Source organism: Pseudophryne corroboree, chromosome 3, assembly GCF_028390025.1.
Source record: "Pseudophryne corroboree isolate aPseCor3 chromosome 3, aPseCor3.hap2, whole genome shotgun sequence".
NCBI classification, from domain to species: Eukaryota; Metazoa; Chordata; class Amphibia; order Anura; family Myobatrachidae; genus Pseudophryne; species Pseudophryne corroboree.
In genome coordinates, this window is record NC_086446.1 from 706,287,392 (window position 1) to 706,312,075 (window position 24,684).

At 44.2% G+C, this 24,684-nt stretch overlaps 1 protein-coding gene across 1 annotated transcript in view; it reads right to left on the minus strand.

The window, feature by feature from the left end:
- The window catches only part of LOC135056654 (alpha-2-macroglobulin-like), a 222,886-nt gene that overhangs the window by 88,430 nt on the left and 109,772 nt on the right, over nucleotides 1-24,684 (minus strand). The window contains exons 12-13 of the mRNA XM_063962100.1: nucleotides 12,474-12,686; nucleotides 1,380-1,452 (exon numbers count right to left, since the gene is read on the minus strand). Of these exons, the coding sequence (XP_063818170.1) occupies nucleotides 1,380-1,452; nucleotides 12,474-12,686 (286 nt within the window). The remainder of the gene's footprint in view (nucleotides 1-1,379; nucleotides 1,453-12,473; nucleotides 12,687-24,684) is intronic.

Sequence of the window (24,684 nt, forward strand, 5' to 3'; positions counted from 1 at the left end):
CACGGATGGTGCCTCACAGCATTGAGGACATGGGTTGGATTCCCACCAAGGCTCTAAATCTGTGGAGTTTGTATTTTCTCTCTGTGCTTTCATGGGTTTCCGATGGGTGTTCTGGTTTCCTCCCACAATCCAAAAATATACTGGTAGGTTAATTGGCTCCTTACAAAAAAATGAATCCTAAGTGTGTGCGTGTACATGGGCAAACTAGATGGGCCAAGTAGTTCTTATCTGCTGCTGTCAAATTCTATGTTTCTATATCACCGGTTACTACAAGTTTTGGTAAATAACTGCAGAATCCTGATTAGCAGGAATTGTTCATTACTGTATAACAGAAGACTTTCTCAGAAGGATGTAGTTTCTTGCATGCACATACTGTATATATCCTGCACAGTTAAGAGTCTCTGATGGTGGATGTATGTTCTTATTCACAAACCTTGTTGAAACTAAGACCTACAGTACCTCATGTACTGAAATCACTAATGGTGGTTGAACTGCTGTTACTTGAAGCATAATAGTTGACCTACTGTAATTTGAATTTATACACATGGGAATGATACACTCTCTCCAACACGTCTATTCTCCCAGTCTTTTTGTTTGTTAATATTTATGGGCACACAATCTCACTCACTCTTTGAATTAGTTACAAGCAGAAGTGTATGAGTCTTCAAGTTGAGGTATATCTTAGAGTTATGATTTGCTCTAACCAGGAACCTTCATAATCAGTCAGTCATGGACTACTCAATTAAATTCAGCATTACAAATTTCTTTGCGCTGGTAATAAAGACATAGAGAAGTGAACTCTTACATAATGTACTATACAGTACAATATACTACACTGCAATATTTATGTTGGGATCCGGTCTGAAGATCGACAGTGTCTAGGTCGACAATGTTTAGGTCGACCACCATAGGTCGACAGTCACTAGGTTGACATGGATGGAAGGTCGACAGGGTTTCTAGGTCGACATGTGCTAGGTCGATAGGTCTAAAGGTCGACATGAGTTTTTCACATTTTTTATTTTTTATTTTTTCATACTTAACGATCCACGTGGACTACGATTGGAACGGTAAAGTGTGCCGAGCGAAGCGAAGGCACCATGCCCGAAGCATGGCGAGCGAAGCGAGCCATGCGAGGGGACGCGGTGCACTAATTTGGGATCCCGGTCACTTTACGAAGAAAACTACACCGAAAAAAAAAATCCTCATGTCGACCTTTAGACCTGTCGATCTAGCACATGTCAACCTAGAAACCCTGTCGACCTTCCATCCATGTCGACATGTGACTGTTGACTTATAGTGGTCGACCTAAACATTGTCGACCTAGATACTGTCGATAAAACGAACCACACCCATTTATGTTATGTATATATTGTACTCACTTGGGTCTTTTACGTGCTCTTTAAGGTCTAATTTATGTTCCTTGTAAGAATTGATTCCATCTTTAGACAGCAGCTGTGTAAAGAGAGATAATTATATAGTACATTCATAATACAAAACTAATGTAATATAATAGTAGACAAGTGGAAGTTAAATACACTGATGAGCCAAAACACCTGTATAAATTGCTGCTGATGTAAGGAATTAACTCTACAAGACCTCTGAATGTGTCCTGTGTCATCTGCTACCTGGATGTGATCAGCAGATCCTTTAACTCCTGTACAGTAGGTTGTGAGGTGATGCTGCCAAAGATAAGTTTTGTTGTTGCAACACATACTACAGATGCTCTACTGGGATTAGATCTGGTGAATTTGGATGCCAGCGTGACAGCTTGAACTCTTCATTGTGTTTGTCTAACAATTTCTGAACAATCCTTGCAGCGTGACATTATACTGCTGAAAGAGGCCACTTCTATCGAAAGAAAATCATTGCCATTAAAGGTCTGCAGTTGTGCTTAGGTGGTACGCATCAAATTAACATCCATATGGCCTAGAATATCAAGATCCCTCCACTGGCTTGTTTCCTTCTCGCTATACATCCTGGTGGCATCATTCCCCTAGTTAAACAATGCAATCGGTTATGGGTCGTTGGGCCGACTCAACTTAGGTCGACAGTCATTAGGTCGACCACTGAAGGTTAACATGAGCATTAGGTCGACATGTGCATTAGGTCGACATGTACTAGGTCGACAGGTGAAAAGGTCGACATGAGTTTTTGGACTTTTTTGGTGTTGTTATCTTTGTAAAGTGATGGGGAACCCCAATTAGTGCACCATGGCCCCTCACATGGCTTGCTTCGCTCGACATGCTTCGGGCAAGGTGCCTCACTCCGCTTCCGCTTTGCTTGGCACAGGTTACCATTCAAATCGTAGTCCACGTGGATTGTCAAGTATGGAAAAATAAAAAAAAAATTAAACAAAAATGTGAAAAACTCATGTCGACCTTTTGACCTGTCGACCTAGTACATGTCAACCTAGTGCACATGTCGACCTAGTACATGTCAACCTAATGCTCATGTCGACCTTCAGTGTTCGACCTAATGACAGTCTACCTAAGTTGAGTCACCCTAACGACCGTATCCCATGCAAACATACCTAATAGTCCACATTATTACAAAAGAAAATGGGATTCATCAGACCAGGCAACCTTCTTCTTTGATCCATGGTACAGATCTGATGGCCACCTGCCCATTGTAAGCACTTTCAGTGGTGGACAGGGGTTATCAATCATGGGCACTCTAATTGGTCTTTGGCTACAAATCCCCACATACAGCAGAGTTTAAAATGTGCAGAGCGACTTAGATGTGAGAAGTGCTTGTCAGAACTCAAATCTAAGTGCAAAAGTAATGCTGTCCAGCTTTTATGGGTCACATATAGAAGCAGCCAGTGTTTACCCTGCATGCAAAGAAAATAAAATTGTATGTGCACACCTTGCATTGCAACATGGGGGGTAATTCCAAGTTGATCGCAACAGGAATTTTTTTTAGCAGTTGGGCAAAACCATGTGCACTGCAGGGGGGGCAGATATAACATTTGCAGAGAGAATTAGATTTGGGTGGGTTATTTTGTTTCTGTGCAGGGTAAATACTGGCTGCTTTATTTTTACACTGCAGTTTAGATTGCAGATTGAACTCACCACACCCAAATCTATCTCTCTCTGCACATGTTATATCTGCCCCCCTGCAGTGCATATGGTTTAGCCCAACTGCTAAAAAATTTCCTGCTGCGATCAACTTGGAATTACCCCCATGGTTTGTTCCAGGTGCAATGTCACTTGCTTTTTTTTTTTTACTTTGTACCCAATTCAGAATCTCCCTTAGACTCATTGGGTCTGGGACTCAGGGTCATTCAAACCCGATCGCACGCCGCCTTTTTTCGCAGCCATGCGATCGGGTCTGAACAACGCATGCGCATGCACCGCAATGCACAGACGCGTCAGCCTCCGGCGACGGGGATTGCCAGGCAGCGACAGAAGGAGGATTCCTGATGTCAGCATCAGCCCGGATTGTCGCAGCAGCTGAATAAGTCCTGGGCTGTGCAGAAACTGCACAAACTTTTGTTTGTGCAGCTCACTACACAGCCGACTGTACCTCTGCACAGCGATTACCCCCTCCCTTGTAGGTGGCGACTACCTGGTCGCAGCAGTGCAAAAAACCGCCTGCGTGCAACCAGGTCTGAATGACCCCCCCATCATGTCCCAAAGAGCTGAAGCTCCAATTTCAAAATTTAAAATATACACAATAAAAAATAAAAAAAGAGTCTTCTGGCATTAAGAAATATAAACTGTATAACAAATATGTGCTACAGTATATAATTGTTAGTATTTCATTTTAAGAGTTGATTACTTCCCAGATGCAGCAGTGCTCTGGGGCAGACTAGGCATGGCATAGGATACAGTAGGTTAGGATAGGCTACGCAGACTATTTACACTTGGTGAAAGAACTGCTTATTAAAGATTGAAGTGATTCTACATAATAATAATAATAATAATAATAATAATAATAATAATAATAACGAATCATGGAGCCTTTGTTCCAACACAGGGACACCGCATAATACTTGCTTGCTTGTTCCCAAAAAGATAGTGACTCTTCTGGCTGCTTTATGGAATGGTAACTAGCAGGGCTATCATCAGACAATATGTGGGCGTGGCCCAGGACTGATAAAATAGGCAGAGCCCCCAAGAGGCAAAAATAAACTGTAATGTCTCCCATCTCCACTCCAACAATGCATGCACAGTAGCACTGCTAGGGAGGCAAAGGAGTTAATAATGTGCCAGAAATCCTGCCACTTGAGAATAATCTCCAGCCACTTTCCCCCAGTTTCTTCAGCCTCACCCCTGTGTTTCTGACGCTCCAGCCCTGCAGTGTCTCTCCAGCTCTAGCCAGCCCCTTTCTGTCTCTCCAGCCACCCAATGTATCTCCAGCTCCATCCAGAACCCCTTTCTGTCTCTCCAGTCAGAGGCCAACAACCTTTTCTGTCTCTCCAGTTAGCTCCCCTTCTGTTTCTCCAGCCAGCAACCGCTTCTGTCTCTCCAGCCAGCACCCCCTTCTGTCTCTCCAGCCAGCACCCCTTTCTGCTATTGTTGTTCATTAGACCATCTGCTATTGAAAGAATATTATTTTCAAAGTTTGCTGTTATGTTTGTTCTAGGATCAATTTTATTATTACCATGAAAATAATACATTGAAATCAATAGCTGAGAGGGTCCTAATATCTAGGCATGTTATTTGGGGGTCTATTTATCGATAATTATTTTTGGATATCCTCCAAAAACACCCAGTTTTGGGGCGTACCTGCAAATAATAAGTATCCTGGAATGTATATATAGGGCAGATCAGTGCTTAAAGTGGTCCTAGAGAGGTGGTGGAACGCCCCCCTCCGCCCCCACGCCTGTGAAATAAAGGGATTGCGCGCACCTCAAAAAGAAAGGGACGTGATCACCCAATAGTATCTCCAATTCAAATTATGCCGCACAGTAGCACAATCTTATTAACATTACACCACACAGTAGTGTCCATTAATCTTGTTATGACACACATTAGTGCCCCTTATACACAAAGCCCACAGTAGTAGCACCCCAAATACACATAATGCCCACAGCAATAGTGCCCCTTATACAATGCCCCCAGTAGTAATGCCCCTTATGTCCCCAGGAGTGATGCCCCTTATAAAGTGTCCCTATGCAATGTGGTAATGCCCCATGTAGTGTTGCCCCCAATAGTAATGCCCCCATAGTTATGACCCCAGTCAGTAGTTTTGCCTCCAGTAGCTATGCCCCCTGTAGCTATGCCCCCTGTAGCTATGCCCCCAGTAGATTTGCCCCCTGTCAGTAGTTATGCCCCCAGTCAGATATGCCCCTAGTAGCTTTGCCCCTTGTAGTTATGCCCCCAGTAGATATGCCCCCTGTAGTTGTGCCCACGTAGGTCTGCCCCCAGTAAACATGCCCCCAGTAGATGTGCCCGTCAGTAGTTATGCCCCAGTAGTTATGCCCCCAGTAGTTATGCCCCCAGTCAGTAGTTATGTCCCCAGTCAGATATGCCCCTAGTAGTTATGCCCCCAGTAGATATGCCCCCAGTCAGACGTTATGCCTCCAGTAGTTATGCCCCCCGTAGTTGAGCCCCAGTAGGCCTGCCGCAGTAGATGTGTCCCCAGTATACATGACCCAGTAGTTGTGCCCCCAGTAGATGTATCCCCAGCAGTTGTGCCCCCAGCAGTTGTGCCTCCAGTAGATGTGCCCCCAGTAGATGTATCCCCAGCAGTTGTGCCCCCAGCAGTTGTGCCTCCAGTAGATGTGCCCCCAGTAATTGTGCCTCTAGTAAATATGCTTCCTGTAGTTATGCCCCCAGTAGATGTGCCCTTAGTAGATGTGCCCCCAACCATTGTGCCCCAGCAGATGTGCCCCCAGCCATTGTGTCCTCAGTAGATGTGCCCCTAGCCATTGTGCCCTCAGCAGATGTGTTCTCAGCCATTGTGCCCTCAGTAGATGTGCCCCCAGCCATTGTGCCCTCAGTAGATGTGCCCATAGTCATTGTGCCCCCTAGTAGCACTGCTTACACATATACACAAACCCCCCCCCCCAAAAAAAAAAAAAAACACAATACTCACCAGCCCCGCTTCTGCTTCCGGACCGCTGCTGCCTTCTGCCTGCTCTTCTGATCTATGGGAGAGACATCATGACGTGTCTCCCATAGTGCCACACAGCGCACACTGCCTGAGCCGGAAGCCGGAGCTCAGCAGTGAGCTCCGGCCTTCGGCGGCCACTGAGAGGAAGAAGCTGGCGCACGCTGGTTACAAGATCTCAGCGGGTGCCCGACTTCGTCCTGGGTTAGGTGAGCCGGAGGAGGCGGAACTGTGTTCCAGCTCCAAATGGAACTGACTCACTTTAACCTCTGGAGTAGATATCTCTGATATCTGCTGCAGTCTCTAATTTTCACAAAGGCAGCCACTATAGGTTTCTACAGGCGGGGGCGCTGAGAAAGGGGGTGTACAGTTTACCTGGGACCAGGCTTGTTGGAAGTGCCGGGCAGGGGCCTGGGACCAGTGGCGGCACTGGGGTGGGTAACACCTGGTGCCTATGGTGAGCTTGCCTGAAAATGAGCTGTGTCCTGTAGATAGTGGTGTGGTCTAGCAGGCATCCCCTGCTGACATCACTAGGGGGTGTGACCTAATGGGAAGCCCTACCGGCTACATCACTCCGGGGAGGGGGTGTGTGCTCAGCATCTCTGGAGATGCTGGGCTGCCTCGGAGACATTTGCCTGCAGTGCCAGCTCCTTCCTGGGAAAGGAAGTAGAAGTATATGAATATGCAGCAGACAAACAATACACTTATATTTGAATATATTGCCATCTGCCGTTCCTCCAAGGTAAGTACATGAATTTGAATAAACCCATAGTCCATTGTACATATTTCAACACCCCTTCTAAACAGACTAGGTTTCTTTAATTGAACCCATATTGAACCCATATTTGATGTAAGTATCAAATGTCTCTCCAGGCTTAGGCAGGATATCAGCTGTCATATCTTCTGTTGGACAACGGTTCAGCTCTATAAGACCTTGTTCTTGTAGATCCCTCTGAACAGGGGCGCAACTAGGGGGTGCTAGGGGGGCACGTGCCCCTGGCGCCGGATTTGAGAGGGCGATGAGACGGCGCACTCCTTCATTCCACCCGCCGTGGCTTTCACCCACTTTGACCGCCGCGGCTTCCGCCCGGCTCCCTTTCACCCACCGCGACTTCCGCCCGGCTCCCTTCCACCCGCTGCGGCGTCCGCCTGGCTCCCTTCCACCCACTGCGGCTTCCGCCAGTTTCCTTCCACCGGCCGTGGCTTCTACCAGCTGCTCCCCCTTTCTGACGCTGGACTCGGGGTCCGACCTCTGAACGGGATGTGTGGGTCTCCCCTTGGCAGGCTCCTCTGACATGGGAACTTTTGCGGCAGTCTCCAGCAGCCCTGAACAGTGCACACAGCCCTCCCCCATGCCTGGGAACAGGGGGAGGGACATAGTGCAGCAGCGTTGACTCTGAACGAGGGGGAGCTGTGACAGAGAGAAGAGATTTACGAGGTATGTTTCTCTGCCTGGCAGACAGCTCCCCCTCTGCAACGTGTGTGTGTGTGTGTGTCAGTGTGCATCTGGTCCCTATACAGTGTATCTGTGTGTGTGTGTGTGTGTGTGTGTGTGTGTGTGTATGCATCTGGTCCCTATACAGTGTGCATCTGGTCCCTATACAGTGTGTGTGTGTATTTGTCAGTGTGCATCTGGTCCATATACAGTGTGTGTGTGTGTGTGTGTGTGTGTGTGTGTGTGTGTGTCAATGTGCATCTGGTCCCTATACCGTGTGTGTGTCAAAGTGTTCATATACAATCTGTTTTTGTGTCAGTGTGCTCCTGGTCTGTGTGTGGGTGACAGTGTTCCCCTGGGACCTGCACCATATGTGTGTCAGTGTGCCCCCTATACAATCTATGTAATGTGGATACGCGGCTTCTCTGTGCTGTAATGTGCTTAAGTGTCTCCTCTGCGGTGTAATGTGTATAAGCTGTTGTACTGTGGTGTAACATTTATAAGCGGCTGTACTGTGGTGTAACATGTACAAGTAGATCCTCTGTGGTGTACCGTGTGGGATTATATATAATTGTATTTTAAGTAGAATTATTTTCTTGTGTGTTTTTTTTTTTTTTGGGGGGGGGGCGCGCAAATTTGCTGTCTTGCCCCGGGTGAGAGCAATCCTAGTTTCGGCCCTGCTCTGAAAATGATGCTCGTCATCAATATGCTTGGTTCTTGGATTTACTCTTTCTGTTTGTGCTAATGCAAGGCATCCTTGATTATCCTGATATATCTTGATAGGTTCTTCTTGATGCATTCAAGTCTGATAGTAGTTGCCATACCAATTCTTGACTGGCGTGAGCTGCCGCGATATATTCAGTCTCTGTAGATGACAGTGCTACGGAAGACTTTCTTGCTTGTCCAGTTGATTAATCCTTCTCCGATTGAGAATAACTATCCACTTGTGGATTTTCTGTCATTTGTGTCTCCAGCCCAGTTTGAGTCAACATGTCCTGTTAACTTATGACTTGTGCTTGCTGAAAGTTTAAGCTTCTTGTTAATCGTTCCCTTTAAGCAATGAATTAAACTCTTAACTGCATACCAGTCCATCTGTGTTGGTTTGGAAACCTTTCTGCTTAGGATCCCAACTGCTGTGGAAATGTCTGGCCAGGTGACAGTTGCAATGTATAGCAATTTACCTATAGTTTCTCTTTATTGATGATTATCTTGTAACAGTTCACTCTGATCATTTAATTCCTTTACATAACTTGTCTCCATCGGAGTGCTTGCTATCTTTGCTTTTTGCATATCAAACTCCTCAAAGGTTTCCTGAATCTTGTATTTCTGACTTAATGTGAACGTTCCAAGAACATAGCTACCATAGGTGCCGGTAGTGCAGCTGCTATGGGGCCCAGAGCTGAGAGGGGCCCACCTTCCTTGTCAAAGTTACATGTGTTATATGCATTTTTCACCATTGGGTGGTAAGTAAAGGTTCTTTCAAACTTTTTCCTTGGGGCCTGCAATATATATATAAGTATGCCCCTGGACCTGCTCATTGTAGTGTCGTATAAAATGAACTGTAGGGCATTTTAATGTTATATAATATGAACCGGGATACTGTAATGATGTACATTATGAACGGGGAGCACTATATATCATAATGTAAATTGGGGGATCTGTGCGGCATAATGTGTACTGACAGCTCTGAAATGTGACATAGGGTGAACTTAAGCACTACTACGATTCATAAAAGAAACTAGGGCACTACTATGGGGCATAACATTAAATAAGGCTCTACTATGGTTCAGAAAATGAATTAGGGTACTATTATAGGGCATAAAATTAACAACTGCTGTAGAGAAGTGCCTCTCTAGAAGCATTGGGACGGGGGCCCCTTCAAAATGTTGCTATGGGGCCAACAAAGTTCTGGCTACGCCTCCGGAACGTTCCATCATCTTCTGTTGAGATTTGCATTCCCAAGTGATGCGTTACATGACCTAGGTCTTTTGTTTCAAACTGACTGTTTAGTTCTTATATTATTTCAATTTTGTCCCCTTCTTGTTCGAAACAAACTAGCTAATCGTCAACATAAATTAATACATATATCCATCTTTCTTCTATTAACTTTGTATAAAGACAGGGGTCTACTTAACTTCTGATGATCCCCTTCTCCATCAAGACTTCATTTATGTTTGTATTTCCTGCTCTTGCTGCTTGCTTTAGACCATATATTCCTTTGTTAAGCTTACATGTATGATCTGGTTCTTGAAATTTCACAAAACCAGGTGGTTGTTCCATGCAGTGGTGCCAAGAGAGGGGGGGGGGGGTACTAATTACCCGGGCCCAGGTCTGATGGAGGGCCCAGGTCTGATGGAGGGGCCCAGTGGGGGCCCAGGTTCCCCCACCCACACCTGGCAACATCAGCTGCAGCTTTTCTCCTCAGCACAGCATGCTGCTGTGTGCTTGGCTACAGTGTGGCCAGGGAGGCATTAGAATAGATTTTTTTCTATATTTTTATCTAAGGGTGCATGACCACACCTCCTGTGATTAGGCCACACACCCTAAAAAGTACCCGGGCCCAGCCAGGCTCTCTACTGCCCTGGTTCCATGTATATGTCTTCTTTCAGTTCACCATGTAGGAAAGCCATCTTCACATCAAAATGTTTCACCTGCATACCTTTTATGGCTGCTGTTAGAAGTAAGGTTCTAATGGTGGTGTGCTTCACGACTGGAGAAAATGTTTCACCATAATCTTCTGAAAATGTCTGATTATCTTTTAGCAACTAATCTTGCCTTGTATGTTTCTACTTTTCCTTAAGTATCATACTTGACCTTAAAAGTCCATTTACATCCTATGACCTTTTTATCTTCTGGTAGTTTCATCAATGGCCATGTCTGGTTGTCTTTCATTGATTCCATTTCTTCCTTTGTGGCTGTTAGCCATTTCTGTGCTTCTCTTTCTGGAAAGTTAGCAATTTCTTCCCATGATGTAGGTTCTCGTATGTTAACAGCTGTTGCTTTGTAAGATAAACGTATGGGGTTTTTTCCTTTATTTTCTCTTGAAGAGCGTCTCACTTCTACTGTTATACTTTCCTGAGTGTCGCTGGTATCTGTCTTGTGTTGTACCTCGAATTCTTGAGTGATCTCTACTTCATCTGTTACTTTGGATTCTGTTTTTTCCTCTTCAATTGAGTTTGCTGGAATTATGACATTATCTCTTGCTTCTTCCATGAATGTCACACTGTTACTTAGAACTATTTTTCCGATTTTTCTATTTAAAATTCTGTAGCCTTTTGAATGTTCACTGTAACCGACTAGAACACCCTCTAGTGCTTGGTTCTGTAACTTGCTCTGTTTTTCTGTGGGAATGTAGGCGAAGGCTTTGCATCCAAAGACTATAGTCTGGGCCCATAACCTGTTGGCATGTGGTGATGGAATACCATAGGTGTGCAGTGGGACGTCTCATACATAAAAGATCATCACGGGAGTTACCGTGCAATCAGACAGGAGTCTTGTAAAGTTATAACTTCTTTATATAGTACTGGGTGACAGGATCATACCTCCCAACATGACCCACTCTAGGAGGGACACCATGCTCTGCTTCTGGACTTTTCTCTTAACTTCTGATTGCCGGCACCTGTTTTGAGCAGGTTAATGAGTAAGATAGGTGTTTCAGCACAGGTGATGGCAATCATAAATGAAGATGTGAGTGGTGCCCCGCTGTGATAGGGTTTTTATTTACATTTTTTATAGGGAGGGGCTTGGACACCCCTCACTCATTTTTGCTGAGCCCCCAGTACCCAGGCCTGTCCTCGCTCTTGACAGCCATATCTAGGGGCTGCTTTTTTTAGAATGTACCAAGTTCCGTAATGTGATGCATTATGTAGCTCTGCCCTGGTAGCTAATGCCATCTATACTAAAGGCTACTTTCTGCAAGTGTTACTGGGAGAGGGGTCCTTAGGAAGAAAGGGGATACAGTCATTAGCTCGACAGGTCACTAGGTTGACATGGTCATTAGGTCGACATATAATAGGTCGACATGGAAAAAGGTTGACATGAGTTTTTCACATTTATTTCATTTTTTGAACTTTTTCATATTTTATGATTCACGTGGACTACGATTGGAAATAGCAACCTGTGCCAAGCGCAGTGGTAGCAGAGCGAGGCACCTTGCCTGAAGCATGGTGAGCAAAGCGAGCCATGCGAGGGGACACGGTGCACTAATCGGGGTTCCCCGTCACTTTACAAAGAAAACGACCCCCAAAAAAAGAAAAAAAAACTCATGCCGACCTTTTTCCATGTCGACCTAGTACATGTCGACCTAATGACCATGTGACCCTGTCGAACTACTCCATGTCGACCAACAGTGGTCAACCTAATGACTGTCGACCTAAGTGTGGTCGAACTAATGACGCATACCCGGAAGAAAGACAGTGGCTCCCCGGAACCTACAGATAGGTTTATCTATATAGCCACTGCCTGTGAAGCTGCAATGAACAGCAGAGTGCAGGCAGAGGTTACAGATGGATTTATCTGTGGGGCCTGGTGCAACTGTGCCGCCCCCACTCCCCCCCTTCCCCCTTCCCCCTTCCCTTACTGTGCTTGCTCATCGGTGCTTATCTGACAGATGGCACCCAGAGACCAATGCCTCCATCACCTCTGGGAGTTCTACCACTGGCCACAAAAAGCCACACAACCAGGGGCTGGCTGGGCAGGGTGCCATCTGCCCCCCAGGCCAGTGCAATTTAAGTGTTCCAGGGCGATTTTTGCATTGCATTCCCTGTGAAAAGCTGGGTCACTTGCTTGAGTATGCTTGAGACTGAAAGTTGCCAGCCAGCCCCTGCACACAACGGGGTTCATCTGGACAGAGGCCAATCCAGCTACTAGTGTGGTGGTGTCACTGTAGAGGCAAACAAGCATAAAATAAGGAGAACAAGGATTCATTCTACCATTTACTCCCCAGTTAGCATACACATTAGAGTTATCTAAGAATACTTACAAAGTAGAAGAAAGTGAGATGATCATCTTTAGGATCCAGGCCATTGATATCATATTCCACAGTAACAGGCAAATCAGAGTCACAGGGAATTTTCTCAGATTTGCTTTGTGGACTCACAAAACTGTGACTCTCAGAGTAAAAGCTGACCACAAATGTTTCTGCCCAGTGACGCCTATAATCCTCCTCCTCACCATCATCTGATGAAATCTTTGCCTGGGGACAAAGCATATAAAAGGAGTTAAACCTCCTGTAAATGTGTGAGGTAAGTTAGATGTACTATAATATAAAAATGTTTTGCTTACAGTAATCAGCTACTTTACGGGACAACATGCTGGGGGCAATAATACCCGGGTGTGGTTCATCAAATCGGCACCATCTAGGTCGACAATGTTTGAGTCGACCACTGAAGGTTGACAGGCACTAGGTCGACAGGGATGGAAGGTCGACATGGTTCATATGTCTACATGCTATGTAGACATGTCACAAGGTCGACATGAGTTTTTAAATTTTTTGTGTCTTTTACTCCGTACAGGGACCGGGAAGCCGAATTAGTGCACCGTGTCCCCTTGCGTTCAGGCATGGTGCCTCGCTCTGCTGCCGCTGCGTTCAGCACTGGTCACTATTCCCAATCATAGACCACGTGAATCGTTACGTATGAAAAAGTTCAAAAAATGAAGAAAAATTTTAAAAACTCGTGTCGACCTTGTGACCTTTCGACATAGAACATTTCGACTTAGGAACCATGTAGACTATCCATCACTGTCAACCGAGTGCCTGTCGACATATAGTGGTCGACCAAAACATTGTCGACCGAGGCAGTGTCGACTTTCAGACCGGATGCCATTATACCCATGGCCAGCGGGACAAAACCTCCCTATACTGTAGCTTCATTTTTCCAAAAATAATCTAATTTTCAGTGTCACCACAAACTGCTGGCGATTTGTTCATTCATCCAGCATGTGCCCTCATGTCTGTGCCATGGACTGAGGTGTCACCCATTTCATGTGCATTGTAGTGATGATGTGATTTGTCTGTGACTGTAGGCAGTGTAACATGTAAATTCTATTCGGGCACAAGCGGAATGTTTGTCACAAGAGAACAAGGGCCATTCTATTATCATACTGCATATCATCCTTATGTTGGTAACTGAGCTCACTATGCACAGCTGTATACTGTATATTAGATACATCTGAAGCAACAGATATTTGTATGAATAATCCTGCCAACACTTATGCTGGGCATACACGTGCAGATAGATAAATGCCCTGTGGTCTGACAGGCATTTCTGACAGAATCAGACCCTGCAGATATTAAGAACTTCCCTGTTCCTTCCTATGTGAAGGAACAGGGGAAGTGTCCTGGGGTCGGCTCTGGTCGGGCATACACTGCCCAATGCGGCCAAATTTCAAATGTGAAAATATAGCATCGGACGGACATACTGGACGATTTGGCATGGCTGATCACTCGATGTTTTTGAGCTTGTTACCCACATATACTCTACCATTTTATAAGCAATCTGCCAATATTGGGCCGATCAGCCAGATAATTAAAGCATGTATGTCTAGCATAAGCTTTATCGAAGTTTGGGGAGAGATAAAGGGGAGTGAGGTAAAGTACTAACCAATCAGCTTCTAACTGTCATTTTACAAGCTGTGTTTGAAAAATGACAGGAGGTTATTGGTTAGTACTTTATCCCTCTCCAAGCTTTGATAAATCTCCCCCTTTATCTGTTTCCAAGTTATGTCTCTCCAAGCTTTGATAAATCACCTCCTACATGTAAGCACAAAATTATGAACATCCGCCAAAACATTTTAGTTGAAATTAGAGATGAGGAGGTTCGGTTCTCAGAAAACTGAACTGTACCGATCTTCACCATTCGAGTACGGTTCCGAGCCAGGCTCGGGTTTTCCCGCCTGACTCGGAAACCCGAACGATGCAAACCGTCATCATCCCGCTGTCAGATTCTCGCGGGATTTGGATTACATATAAAGAGCCGCGCGTCGCTGCCATTTTCACTCCAGTCTCGGAGAGTGTATTGAGAGGACGTGTCCTCAGTGTCTGTGTGGGTGGGAAAGTGGGGTGGGGAGTCTTGTGCTGTGTTGTGCTGATCAGTCCAGTCCAGTGTAGTCAGTGTATTGTGCTGCATCAGTCCAGCCAGTCACAGTGTTGGTGTCCTCTGCTGCTATATGTCCTCAGTGCTGCTGGCTGCTGTATAAGTCCCTTGCATTTTTGCTGTATTCTCTTGCATCAGACCAGGGGTAGTGTCTCTCTTGTGCAGCATCAGTCCAGTGACCAGTCACAGTGGTGGTGTCCTCTGCAGCCATATATCCAGTGTAGCTGTATAAGTCCCTTTCAGTGAGGCAGGGTTGTCCTGTATTAGACCAGGGGAAGTCTCTTGTGCATCAGTCCAGTGACCAGTCACAGTGGTGGTGTCCTCTGCTGCCATATATCCAGTGTAGCTGTATAAGTTCCTTTTAGTGGTGCTGTGTTGTCCTGCATCAAACCAGTGGTAGTGTCCTGGCCATCAGTCATTCCAGTGACGAGGCAGTCACAGTGGTATACGCTGCTGCTATATGTCCACTGCTGTCGTATAATAATAATAATAACAACAACAACAACAACAACAAGTCACTTACAGTATTGTTGTGTTGTGCAGCATGAGACCAGTGGTAGTATCCTGGCCATCAGTCATTCCAGTGACCAGGCAGTCACAGTGGTATACGCTGCTGCTATATGTCCACTGCTGCCGTATAATAACAATAGCAACAAGTCCCTTACAGTGTTGTTGTGTTGTGCTGCATCAGACCAGTGGTAGTGTCCTGGCCATCAGTCATTCCAGTCATTCCTGTGCCACATATATGTCTTATATAACTCCCAAAAAATAATGGAGAACAAAAAATTTGGAGGATAAAATAGGGAAAGATCAAGAACCACTTCCGCCTAGTGCTGAAGCTGCTGCCACTACCCATGACATAGATGATGAAATGCCATCAACGTCGTCTGCCAAGGCTGATGCCTAATGTGATAGTAGAGGGCATGTAAAATCCAAAAAGCCAAAGTTCAGTAAAACGACCCAAAAAAAGAAATTGAAATGGTCTGAGGAGAAACATAAACTTGCCAATATGCCATTTACGACATGGAGTGGCAAGGAATGGTTGAGGCCCAGGCCTATGTTCATGACTAGAGGTTCAGCTTCACATGATGATGGAAGCCCTCATAACTGAGGCCTTGAAACTTATGTTGGTGTTAGACGTGCGTCCGGTATCCGCCATTAGTGCAGTGGGATTTAGTCAATTGATGGAGGTATTGTGTACCCAATCCCATCTAGATTCAACTTCACTAGGCAGGCGATAGTGAGATTTTGCCATTTAATTCCTGTGATTTGGACGTATAATTACTAATTACAGTGATCTTGCCAATTAATTCCAGTGATTTGGACGTATAATTATTAATTACAGTGATCTTGCTAATAGTGATGAGCGGGTTCGGTTTCCGAGAAACCGAACCCACCCGAGCTTTACCTTTTTTTACACGGGTCCGAGCAGATTCGGATCCTCCCGCCTTGCTCGGCTAACCCGAGCGCGCCCGAACGTCATCATCCCGCTGTCGGATTCTCGCGAGATTCGGATTCTATATAAGCAGCCGCGCGTCGCCGCCATTTTCACACGTGCATTGAGATTGATAGGGAGAGGACGTGTCTGGCGTCCTCTCCGTTTATATACGAGAGGAGACAGTTGATCAGATTGCTTTTTTGCTTGTTTATTTTACTATTGTGGGGAGGATTGGGGAGCAGCAGTTAGGAGGAGTACACTACAGTGCAGAGTTTTGCTGATAGTGACCACCAGTTTTTTATCCGTTCTCTTCTCTGCCTGAAAAAAAACGCTCCATACCATATCTGTGCTCAGTGTGCTGCATGATATATCTGTGCTGAGTGCACTGCTCACACTGCTCAATTGTGGGGACTGGGGAGCAGCTATAGCAGGAGTACAGTGCAGAGTTTTGCTGACAGTGACCACCAGTATACGTTTGTCTGCCTGAAAAACACTCCTGTGGCTTTTTTTTTTATACTAGTAGTTTTTTAGCAGTTTGCTGACAGTGTCCACCAGGTCCATTATACTGTATATAGCAGTACGGTAGGCCACTGCTGTACCTACCTTTGTGTCGTCACTCGTCATCCATTAAGTATCCTATCCATCCATCTACATTGTATACCTGTGGTGTTTTTTTTTTATACTAGTAGTTTAGCAGTCTGCTGACAGTGTCCACCAGGTCCATTATACTGTATATAGCAGTACGGTAGGCCACTGCTGTACCTACCTCTGTGTCCTCACTCGTCATCCATTAAGTATACTATCCATCCATCTACATTGTATACCTGTGGTGGCTTTTTTTTTTATACTAGTAGTTTAGCAGTCTGCTGACAGTGTCCACCAGGTCCATTATACTGTATATAGCAGTACGGTAGGCCACTGCTGTACTTACCTCTGTGTCATCACTCATCATCCATTAAGTATACTATCCATCCATCTACATTGTATACCTGTGGTGGCTTTTTTTTATACTAGTAGTTTAGCAGTCTGCTGACAGTGTCCACCAGGTCCATTATACTGTATATAGCAGTACGGTAGGCCACTGCTGTACCTACCTCTGTGTCGTCACTCGTCATCCATAAAGTATACTATCCATCCATCTACATTGTATACCTGTGGTGGCTTTTTTTTTTATACTAGTAGTTTAGCAGTCTGCTGACAGTGTCCACCAGGTCCATTATACTGTATATAGCAGTACGATAGGCCACTGCTGTACCTACCTCTGTGTCGTCACTCGTCATCCATTAAGTATACTATCCATCCATCTACATTGTATACCCGTGGTGGCTTTTTTATGTACTAGTAGTTTAGCAGTCTGCTGACAGTGTCCACCAGGTCCATTATACTTTATATAGCAGTACGGTAGGCCACTGCTGTACTTACCTCTGTGTCATCACTCATCATCCATTAAGTATACTATCCATCCATCTACATTGTATACCTGTGGTGGCTTTTTTTATACTAGTAGTTTAGCAGTCTGCTGACAGTGTCCACCAGGTCCATTATACTGTATATAGCAGTACGGTAGGCCACTGCTGTACCTACCTCTGTGTCCTCACTCGTCATCCATTAAGTATACTATCCATCCATCTACATTGTATACCTGTGGTGGCTTTTTTTTATACTAGTAGTTTAGCAGTCTGCTGACAGTGTCCACCAGGTCCATTATACTGTATATAGCAGTACGGTAGGCCACTGCTGTACTTACCTCTGTGTCATCACTCATCATCCATTAAGTATACTATCCATCCATCTACATAGTATACCTGTGGTGGCTTTTTTTTATACTAGTAGTTTAGCAGTCTGCTGACAGTGTCCACCAGGTCCATTATACTGTATATAGCAGTACGGTAGGCCACTGCTGTACCTACCTCTGTGTCGTCACTCGTCATCCATAAAGTATACTATCCATCCATCTACATTGTATACCTGTGGTGGCTTTTTTTTTTTATACTAGTAGTTTAGCAGTCTGCTGACAGTGTCCACCAGGTCCATTATACTGTATATAGCAGTACGATAGGCCACTGCTGTACCTACCTCTGTGTCGTCACTCGTCATCCATTAAGTATACTATCCATCCATCTACATTGTATACCTGTGGTGGCTTTTTTATGTACTAGTAGTTTAGCAGTCTGCTGACAGTGTCCACCAGGTCCATTATACTTTATATAGCAGTACGGTAGGCCACTGCTGTACCTACCTCTGTGTCGTCACTCGTCATACATTAAGTATACTATCAATCCATCTACATTGTATACCTGTGGTGGCTTTTTTTTTTATACTAGTAGTTTAGCAGTCTGCTGACAGTGTCCACCAGGTCCATTATACTGTATATAGCAGTACGGTAGGCCACTGCTGTACCTACCTCTGTGTCGTCACTCGTCATCCATTAAGTATACTATCCATCCATCTACATTGTATACCTGTGGTGGCTTTTTTTTTTACTAGTAGTTTAGCAGTCTGCTGACAGTGTCCACCAGGTCCATTATACTGTATATAGCAGTACGGTAGGCCACTGCTATACCTACCTGTGTGTCGTCACTCGTCATCCATTAAGTATACTATCCATCCATCTACATTGTATACCTGTGGTGGCTTTTTACTTTATACTAGTAGTTTAGCAGTCTGCTGACAGTGTCCACCAGGTCCATTATACTGTATATAGCAGTACGGTATGCCACTGCTGTACCTACCTCTGTGTCGTCACTCGTCATCCATTAAGTATACTATCCATCCATCTACATTGTATACCTGTGGTGGCTTTTTTTTATACTAGTAGTTTAGCAGTCTGCTGACAGTGTCCACCAGGTCCATTATACTGTATATAGCAGTACGGTAGGCCACTGCTGTACCTACCTCTGTGTCGTCACTCGTCATCCATTAAGTATACTATCCATCCATCTACATTGTATACCTGTGGTGGCTTTTTTTTATACTAGTAGTTTAGCAGTCTGCTGACAGTGTCCACCAGGTCCATTATACTGTATATAGCAGTACGGTAGGCCACTGCTGTACCTACCTCTGTGTCGTCACTCGTCATCCATTAAGTATACTATCCATCCATCTACATTGTATACCTGTGGTGGCTTTTTTTTTATACTAGTAGTTTAGCAGTCTGCTGACAGTGTCCACCAGGTCCATTATACTGTATATAGCAGTACGGTAGGCCACTGCTGTACCTACCTCTGTGTCGTCACTCGTCATCCATTTAGTATACTATCCATCCATATACATTGTATACCTGTGGTGGCTTTTTTTTATACTAGTAGTTTAGCAGTCTGCTGACAGTGTCCACCATGTCCATTATACTGTATATAGCAGTACGGTAGGCCACTGCTGTACCTACCTCTGTGTCGTCACTCGTCATCCATTAAGTATACTATCCATCCATCTACATTGTATACCTGTGGTGGCTTTTTTTTTATACTAGTAGTTTAGCAGTCTGCTGACAGTGTCCACCAGGTCCATTATACTGTATATAGCAGTACGGTAGGCCACTGCTATACCTACCTGTGTGTCGTCACTCGTCATCCATTAAGTATACTATCCATCCATCTACATTGTATACCTGTGGTGGCTTTTTACTTTATACTAGTAGTTTAGCAGTCTGCTGACAGTGTCCACCAGGTCCATTATACTGTATATAGCAGTACGGTATGCCACTGCTGTACCTACCTCTGTGTCGTCACTCGTCATCCATTAAGTATACTATCCATCCATCTACATTGTATACCTGTGGTGGCTTTTTTTTATACTAGTAGTTTAGCAGTCTGCTGACAGTGTCCACCAGGTCCATTATACTGTATATAGCAGTACGGTAGGCCACTGCTGTACCTACCTCTGTGTTGTCACTCGTCATCCATTAAGTATACTATCCATCCATCTACATTGTATACCTGTGGTGGCTTTTTTTTTATACTAGTAGTTTAGCAGTCTGCTGACAGTGTCCACCAGGTCCATTATACTGTATATAGCAGTACGGTAGGCCACTGCTGTACCTACCTCTGTGTCGTCACTCGTCATCCATTAAGTATACTATCCATCCATCTACATTGTATACCTGTGGTGGCTTTTTTTATACTAGTAGTTTAGCAGTCTGCTGACAGTGTCCACCAGGTCCATTATACTGTATATAGCAGTACGGTAGGCCACTGCTGTACCTACCTCTGTGTCGTCACTCGTCATCCATTAAGTATACTATCCATCCATATACATTGTATACCTGTGGTGGCTTTTTTTTTATACTAGTAGTTTAGCAGTCTGCTGACAGTGTCCACCATGTCCATTATACTGTATATAGCAGTACCGGTAGGCCACTGCTGTACCTACCTCTGTGTCGTCACTCGTCATCCATAAAGTATACTATCCATCCATCTACATTGTATACCTGTGGTGGCTTTTTTTTTATACTAGTAGTTTAGCAGTCTGCTGACAGTGTCCACCAGGTCCATTATACTGTATATAGCAGTACGGTAGGCCACTGCTGTACCTACCTCTGTGTCGTCACTCGTCATCCATTAAGTATACTATCCATCCATCTACATTGTATACCTGTGGTGGCTTTTTTTTTATACTAGTAGTTTAGCAGTCTGCTGACAGTGTCCACCAGGTCCATTATACTGTATATAGCAGTACGGTAGGCCACTGCTGTACCTACCTCTGTGTCGTCACTCGTCATCCATTAAGTATACTATCCATCCATCTACATTGTATACCTGTGGTGGCTTTTTTTTTTATACTAGTAGTTTAGCAGTCTGGGGACAGTGTCCACCAGGTCCATTATACTGTATATAGCAGTACGGTAGGCCACTGCTGTACCTACCTCTGTGTCGTCACTCGTCATCCATTAAGTATACTATCCATCCATCTACATTGTATACCTGTGGTGGCATTTTTTTTATACTAGTAGTTTAGCAGTCTGCTGACAGTGTCCACCAGGTCCATTATACTGTATATAGCAGTATGGTAGGCCACTGCTGTACCTACCTCTGTGTCGTCACTCGTCATCCATTAAGTATACTAATATCCATCCATCTACATTGTATACCTGTGGTGCCTTTTAGTTGTGCGCAGTAAATATAGTAGTAGGCCATTGCTATTGATACTGGCATATAATTCCACACATTAAAAAATGGAGAACAAAAATGTGCAGGTTAAAGGGAAAGATCAAGATCCACTTCCACCTCGTGCTGAAGCTGCTGCCATTAATCATGGCCGAGACGATGAAATGCCATCAACGTCGTCTGGCAAGGCCGATGCCCAATATCATAGTAGAGAGCATTTATAATTGAAAAATAGTTAAAAAAACATGCGCAAATTAATTCACGGATGCAGCTAAAAATTATATCTCAGAGTGTATATCCCTTTACACTTAACAGACAGATTGAGGAGAAAAGGAGAGATACAAACTTAAAGCGCTCCCATAAAAACCAGGTTTACAAACATACACCCAGTGGATAATTAAAATCAATTTATCACATACTCTGGTAGTTCAGGAAATGAGTAAAAATCCAACGTTGATTATAGGCAGATGGATCTAATTCTCATAAAAATATAAGACAAAAAAGAAAGTGCAATAGTGCAATTATCCTTGTTTAAAGTGCATGAATTTATTTTAATGTTGCACTTACACCAAACAGATGAGGTGAGTAGCATATAGAATAAATCCTCTTTGGCAGTACAGCAACAAAGGGCTGAATGGTAACAGTCCTTATACTATCCAACGCTGATATCAAGTAAATGCAGCTGGACCTCATAGAAAGCAAAAGAAAGTGCAATAGTGCAATTATCTTTTTTTAAAACAAGGGTTTATTTTTAAAACAGTGCACTTACATCCAGGGCCGGTTCGAATGCCCTCGGCGCCCCGGGCAGGGAATGGGGGCGTGGCTTGCTACAGGGGGCGTGGTCAGTCACGCCCCCTGTACAGCAGAAGCGCCGCTTAAATGCTGAGCGGTGCGCGATGACGTCATCGCGCACCGCACAGCAAAAGGTCCTCTCCGCGAAGGGAAACTAGACGCGTAGTGTCTAGTTCCCTTCGCGGATAGGACCTTTGCTGTGCGGTGCGTGATGACGTCATCGCGCACCGCTCAGTAATGGTCCTCTTTGCGAAGGGAAACTAGACGCTACGCGTCTAGTTCCCTTCACGGGACCAGAGCCGCAGGAGCCGGGGGGACACTGCGGGCAGCGGAGGGCACAGCAGTGGCGGATCTTGCCATGGTGCGGCGCCCTCCGGACGGCGCCAGCGCCCTCCGGAAGGCGGCGCCCCGGGCAAAAGTACTGCTTGCCAGTGGCAAGATCCGCTACTGCTTACATCAAATAGATCAAATAAAGGCATATAAATAAATCCCCAAAGAGGAGTACAGCCACAGGAAGCAAGGTCTGGAAGAGGCCAGATGGATAAAACACCTTAAGGAAGATGGCTCCGGAAACCAGGATCCAACACAGTCCCTCAGTGTCCAGTGCAGATGGTAAAGCTCAAACGGGGTCACAAGTAAAGCGGGAGAGTACACGCTTAACGCGTTTCAAACTTTCATAGTTCTTCTTCAGAAGCGTATATTGCTCTCCCTTCAGTCTCCCTAAATACCCTAAACTAATACAAAAACAGCTGATCTCAATTGCCGCTAATCGGCGTACACACCCGGCCGCGCGTGCGCATACCGGATCCACATGACCGGAAGCAAGATGGCCGTGCGTTCCACCGCACCCGGAAGTCCCGTATACTGACAACGGCTTGCGTTCCAGTTCTTCACAAAGTCCGGTCCCGGAAGTTTGCAGCGGTAATACGTTCCACTTTATAGGTGGTCCTTCATTGTTAGGCTGCTGTACAGGGAAGCCACAATCTGCTCCAAAAATATTTGAAGAGTTCTCCACAAATGTCCAACCATTAATTAAATGTATAAACATAATTAAATGGACAGAAACAGCACCTCAAATAGAAAATTTTTTAATTAATATGCAGACAATAGCAGCAATATATATATATAAAGGAATAAATATATAAAAAAAAAAAATATATATATATATATATATAAAAGGAGATTGAGATAGAAAAGGTGAGCCAAGAATCAAAGAGTGCAAATAATCAACTAAGTTAAAAAACACTTCAACTCAAAATCACCATTAAGTCCATTAAGGGCAAGTGTATCCAGATGCTGTATCCATCTCATTTCCGATTGGGACAATCTTTTATCTATATATTTTGATCGCCAATTAGGTTGTATCTGTTGTAGACCATAAAAACTTTTTATTTTGCATTCATTTGATTCATGGCACACCTTAAAATGTGAGGAGACAGTATGCGTGATTAACCCTTTACGAATATTATAAATATGTTCTGCGGCTCTTACTTTTAAGCATCTGGTGGTTTTGCCCACATAGTAAAAGCCGCAAGCACATTCCAAGATATAAATAATATTCTTGGAATGGCAAGTAATGAATTCCTTGATTTCTACAGATTTTCCTTTTATAATTAAATTCGTAATTTTTTTGTCCCTACATTTAACTGTCTTGCACATCAGGCAATCACCACAACGGTGAAAGCCCTTTGTGCATATACTTTGACGGGGATTATTCTCAACATGGCTCCTCACCAAATGACTCTTTAAAGATGGTGCCCTTTTATAAATAAAGAGGGGTCTATCAGGAAGTACACTTCCTAATAGGGGATCCTGTTTTAGTAATTTCCAATTACTTTTAAAGATTCGTTCAATCTCCTTATGTCTTGAGTTATATTGACTAACGAAAGCCCATTGAAAATTCTGATCTTTTATAACATCACTAGCTTCTCTCTTTTTGAGAAGATCCACCCGGTTAATGGTATCTACTTTATCTCTTGTTTTTTTTAAAAGAATCCCTAGAATAACCCTTTGCAATGAACCTTTCAGATAAATCGTTTTGTTGTTCATTGCATATCTCACTATCGGTACAGTTCCTTTTGATGCGAATGTATTGACCGAAGGGGATTGATTCTAACCAGTTTAGGTGATGTTGACTCGTGATGTCAATAAAGCTGTTTGAATCAGTGGCTTTACGAAAAGTTTTTGTCTTTAATTGTCCCATATCTACATAAATATTCAGATCTAAAAATGAAATTTCCACAGTACTAGTATTAAAAGTGAGTCTGATAGACATGGCATTAGAATTTAATAAAGTGCAAAAGTTTTCTAATCCACATTGATCGCCTCTCCATATAAAGAGTACGTCATCTATAAAACGCTGCCAGAGCACCAGGTTCGCCCCCAAGTAGGCACCATCGAATACCGTTAATTCTTCCCAATGGGCCATAAATAGATTTGCGTAACTGGGGGCGAACCTGGTGCCCATGGCAGTACCAGTCATTTGCATATAAAACGTCCCATCAAATATAAAATAATTATTAACTAAAATCAATGAAATATTTTCCAAGATAAAGTTTTTTACATCTTCCTCTAAAGTGCTTAAATTTAAAAAGTACGACACTGCTGCTAGGCCCTTTTCTTTCTCAATGATTGTATAAAGTGTGCTTACGTCAGCACTACATAAATAATCACCTTCACACCAATCATAATCAGAGAGTTTGCGTATCACATCACCAGTATCTTTTAGATAGGCTTTTGTGTTCTGCACTAAAGGTTGTAGATAAT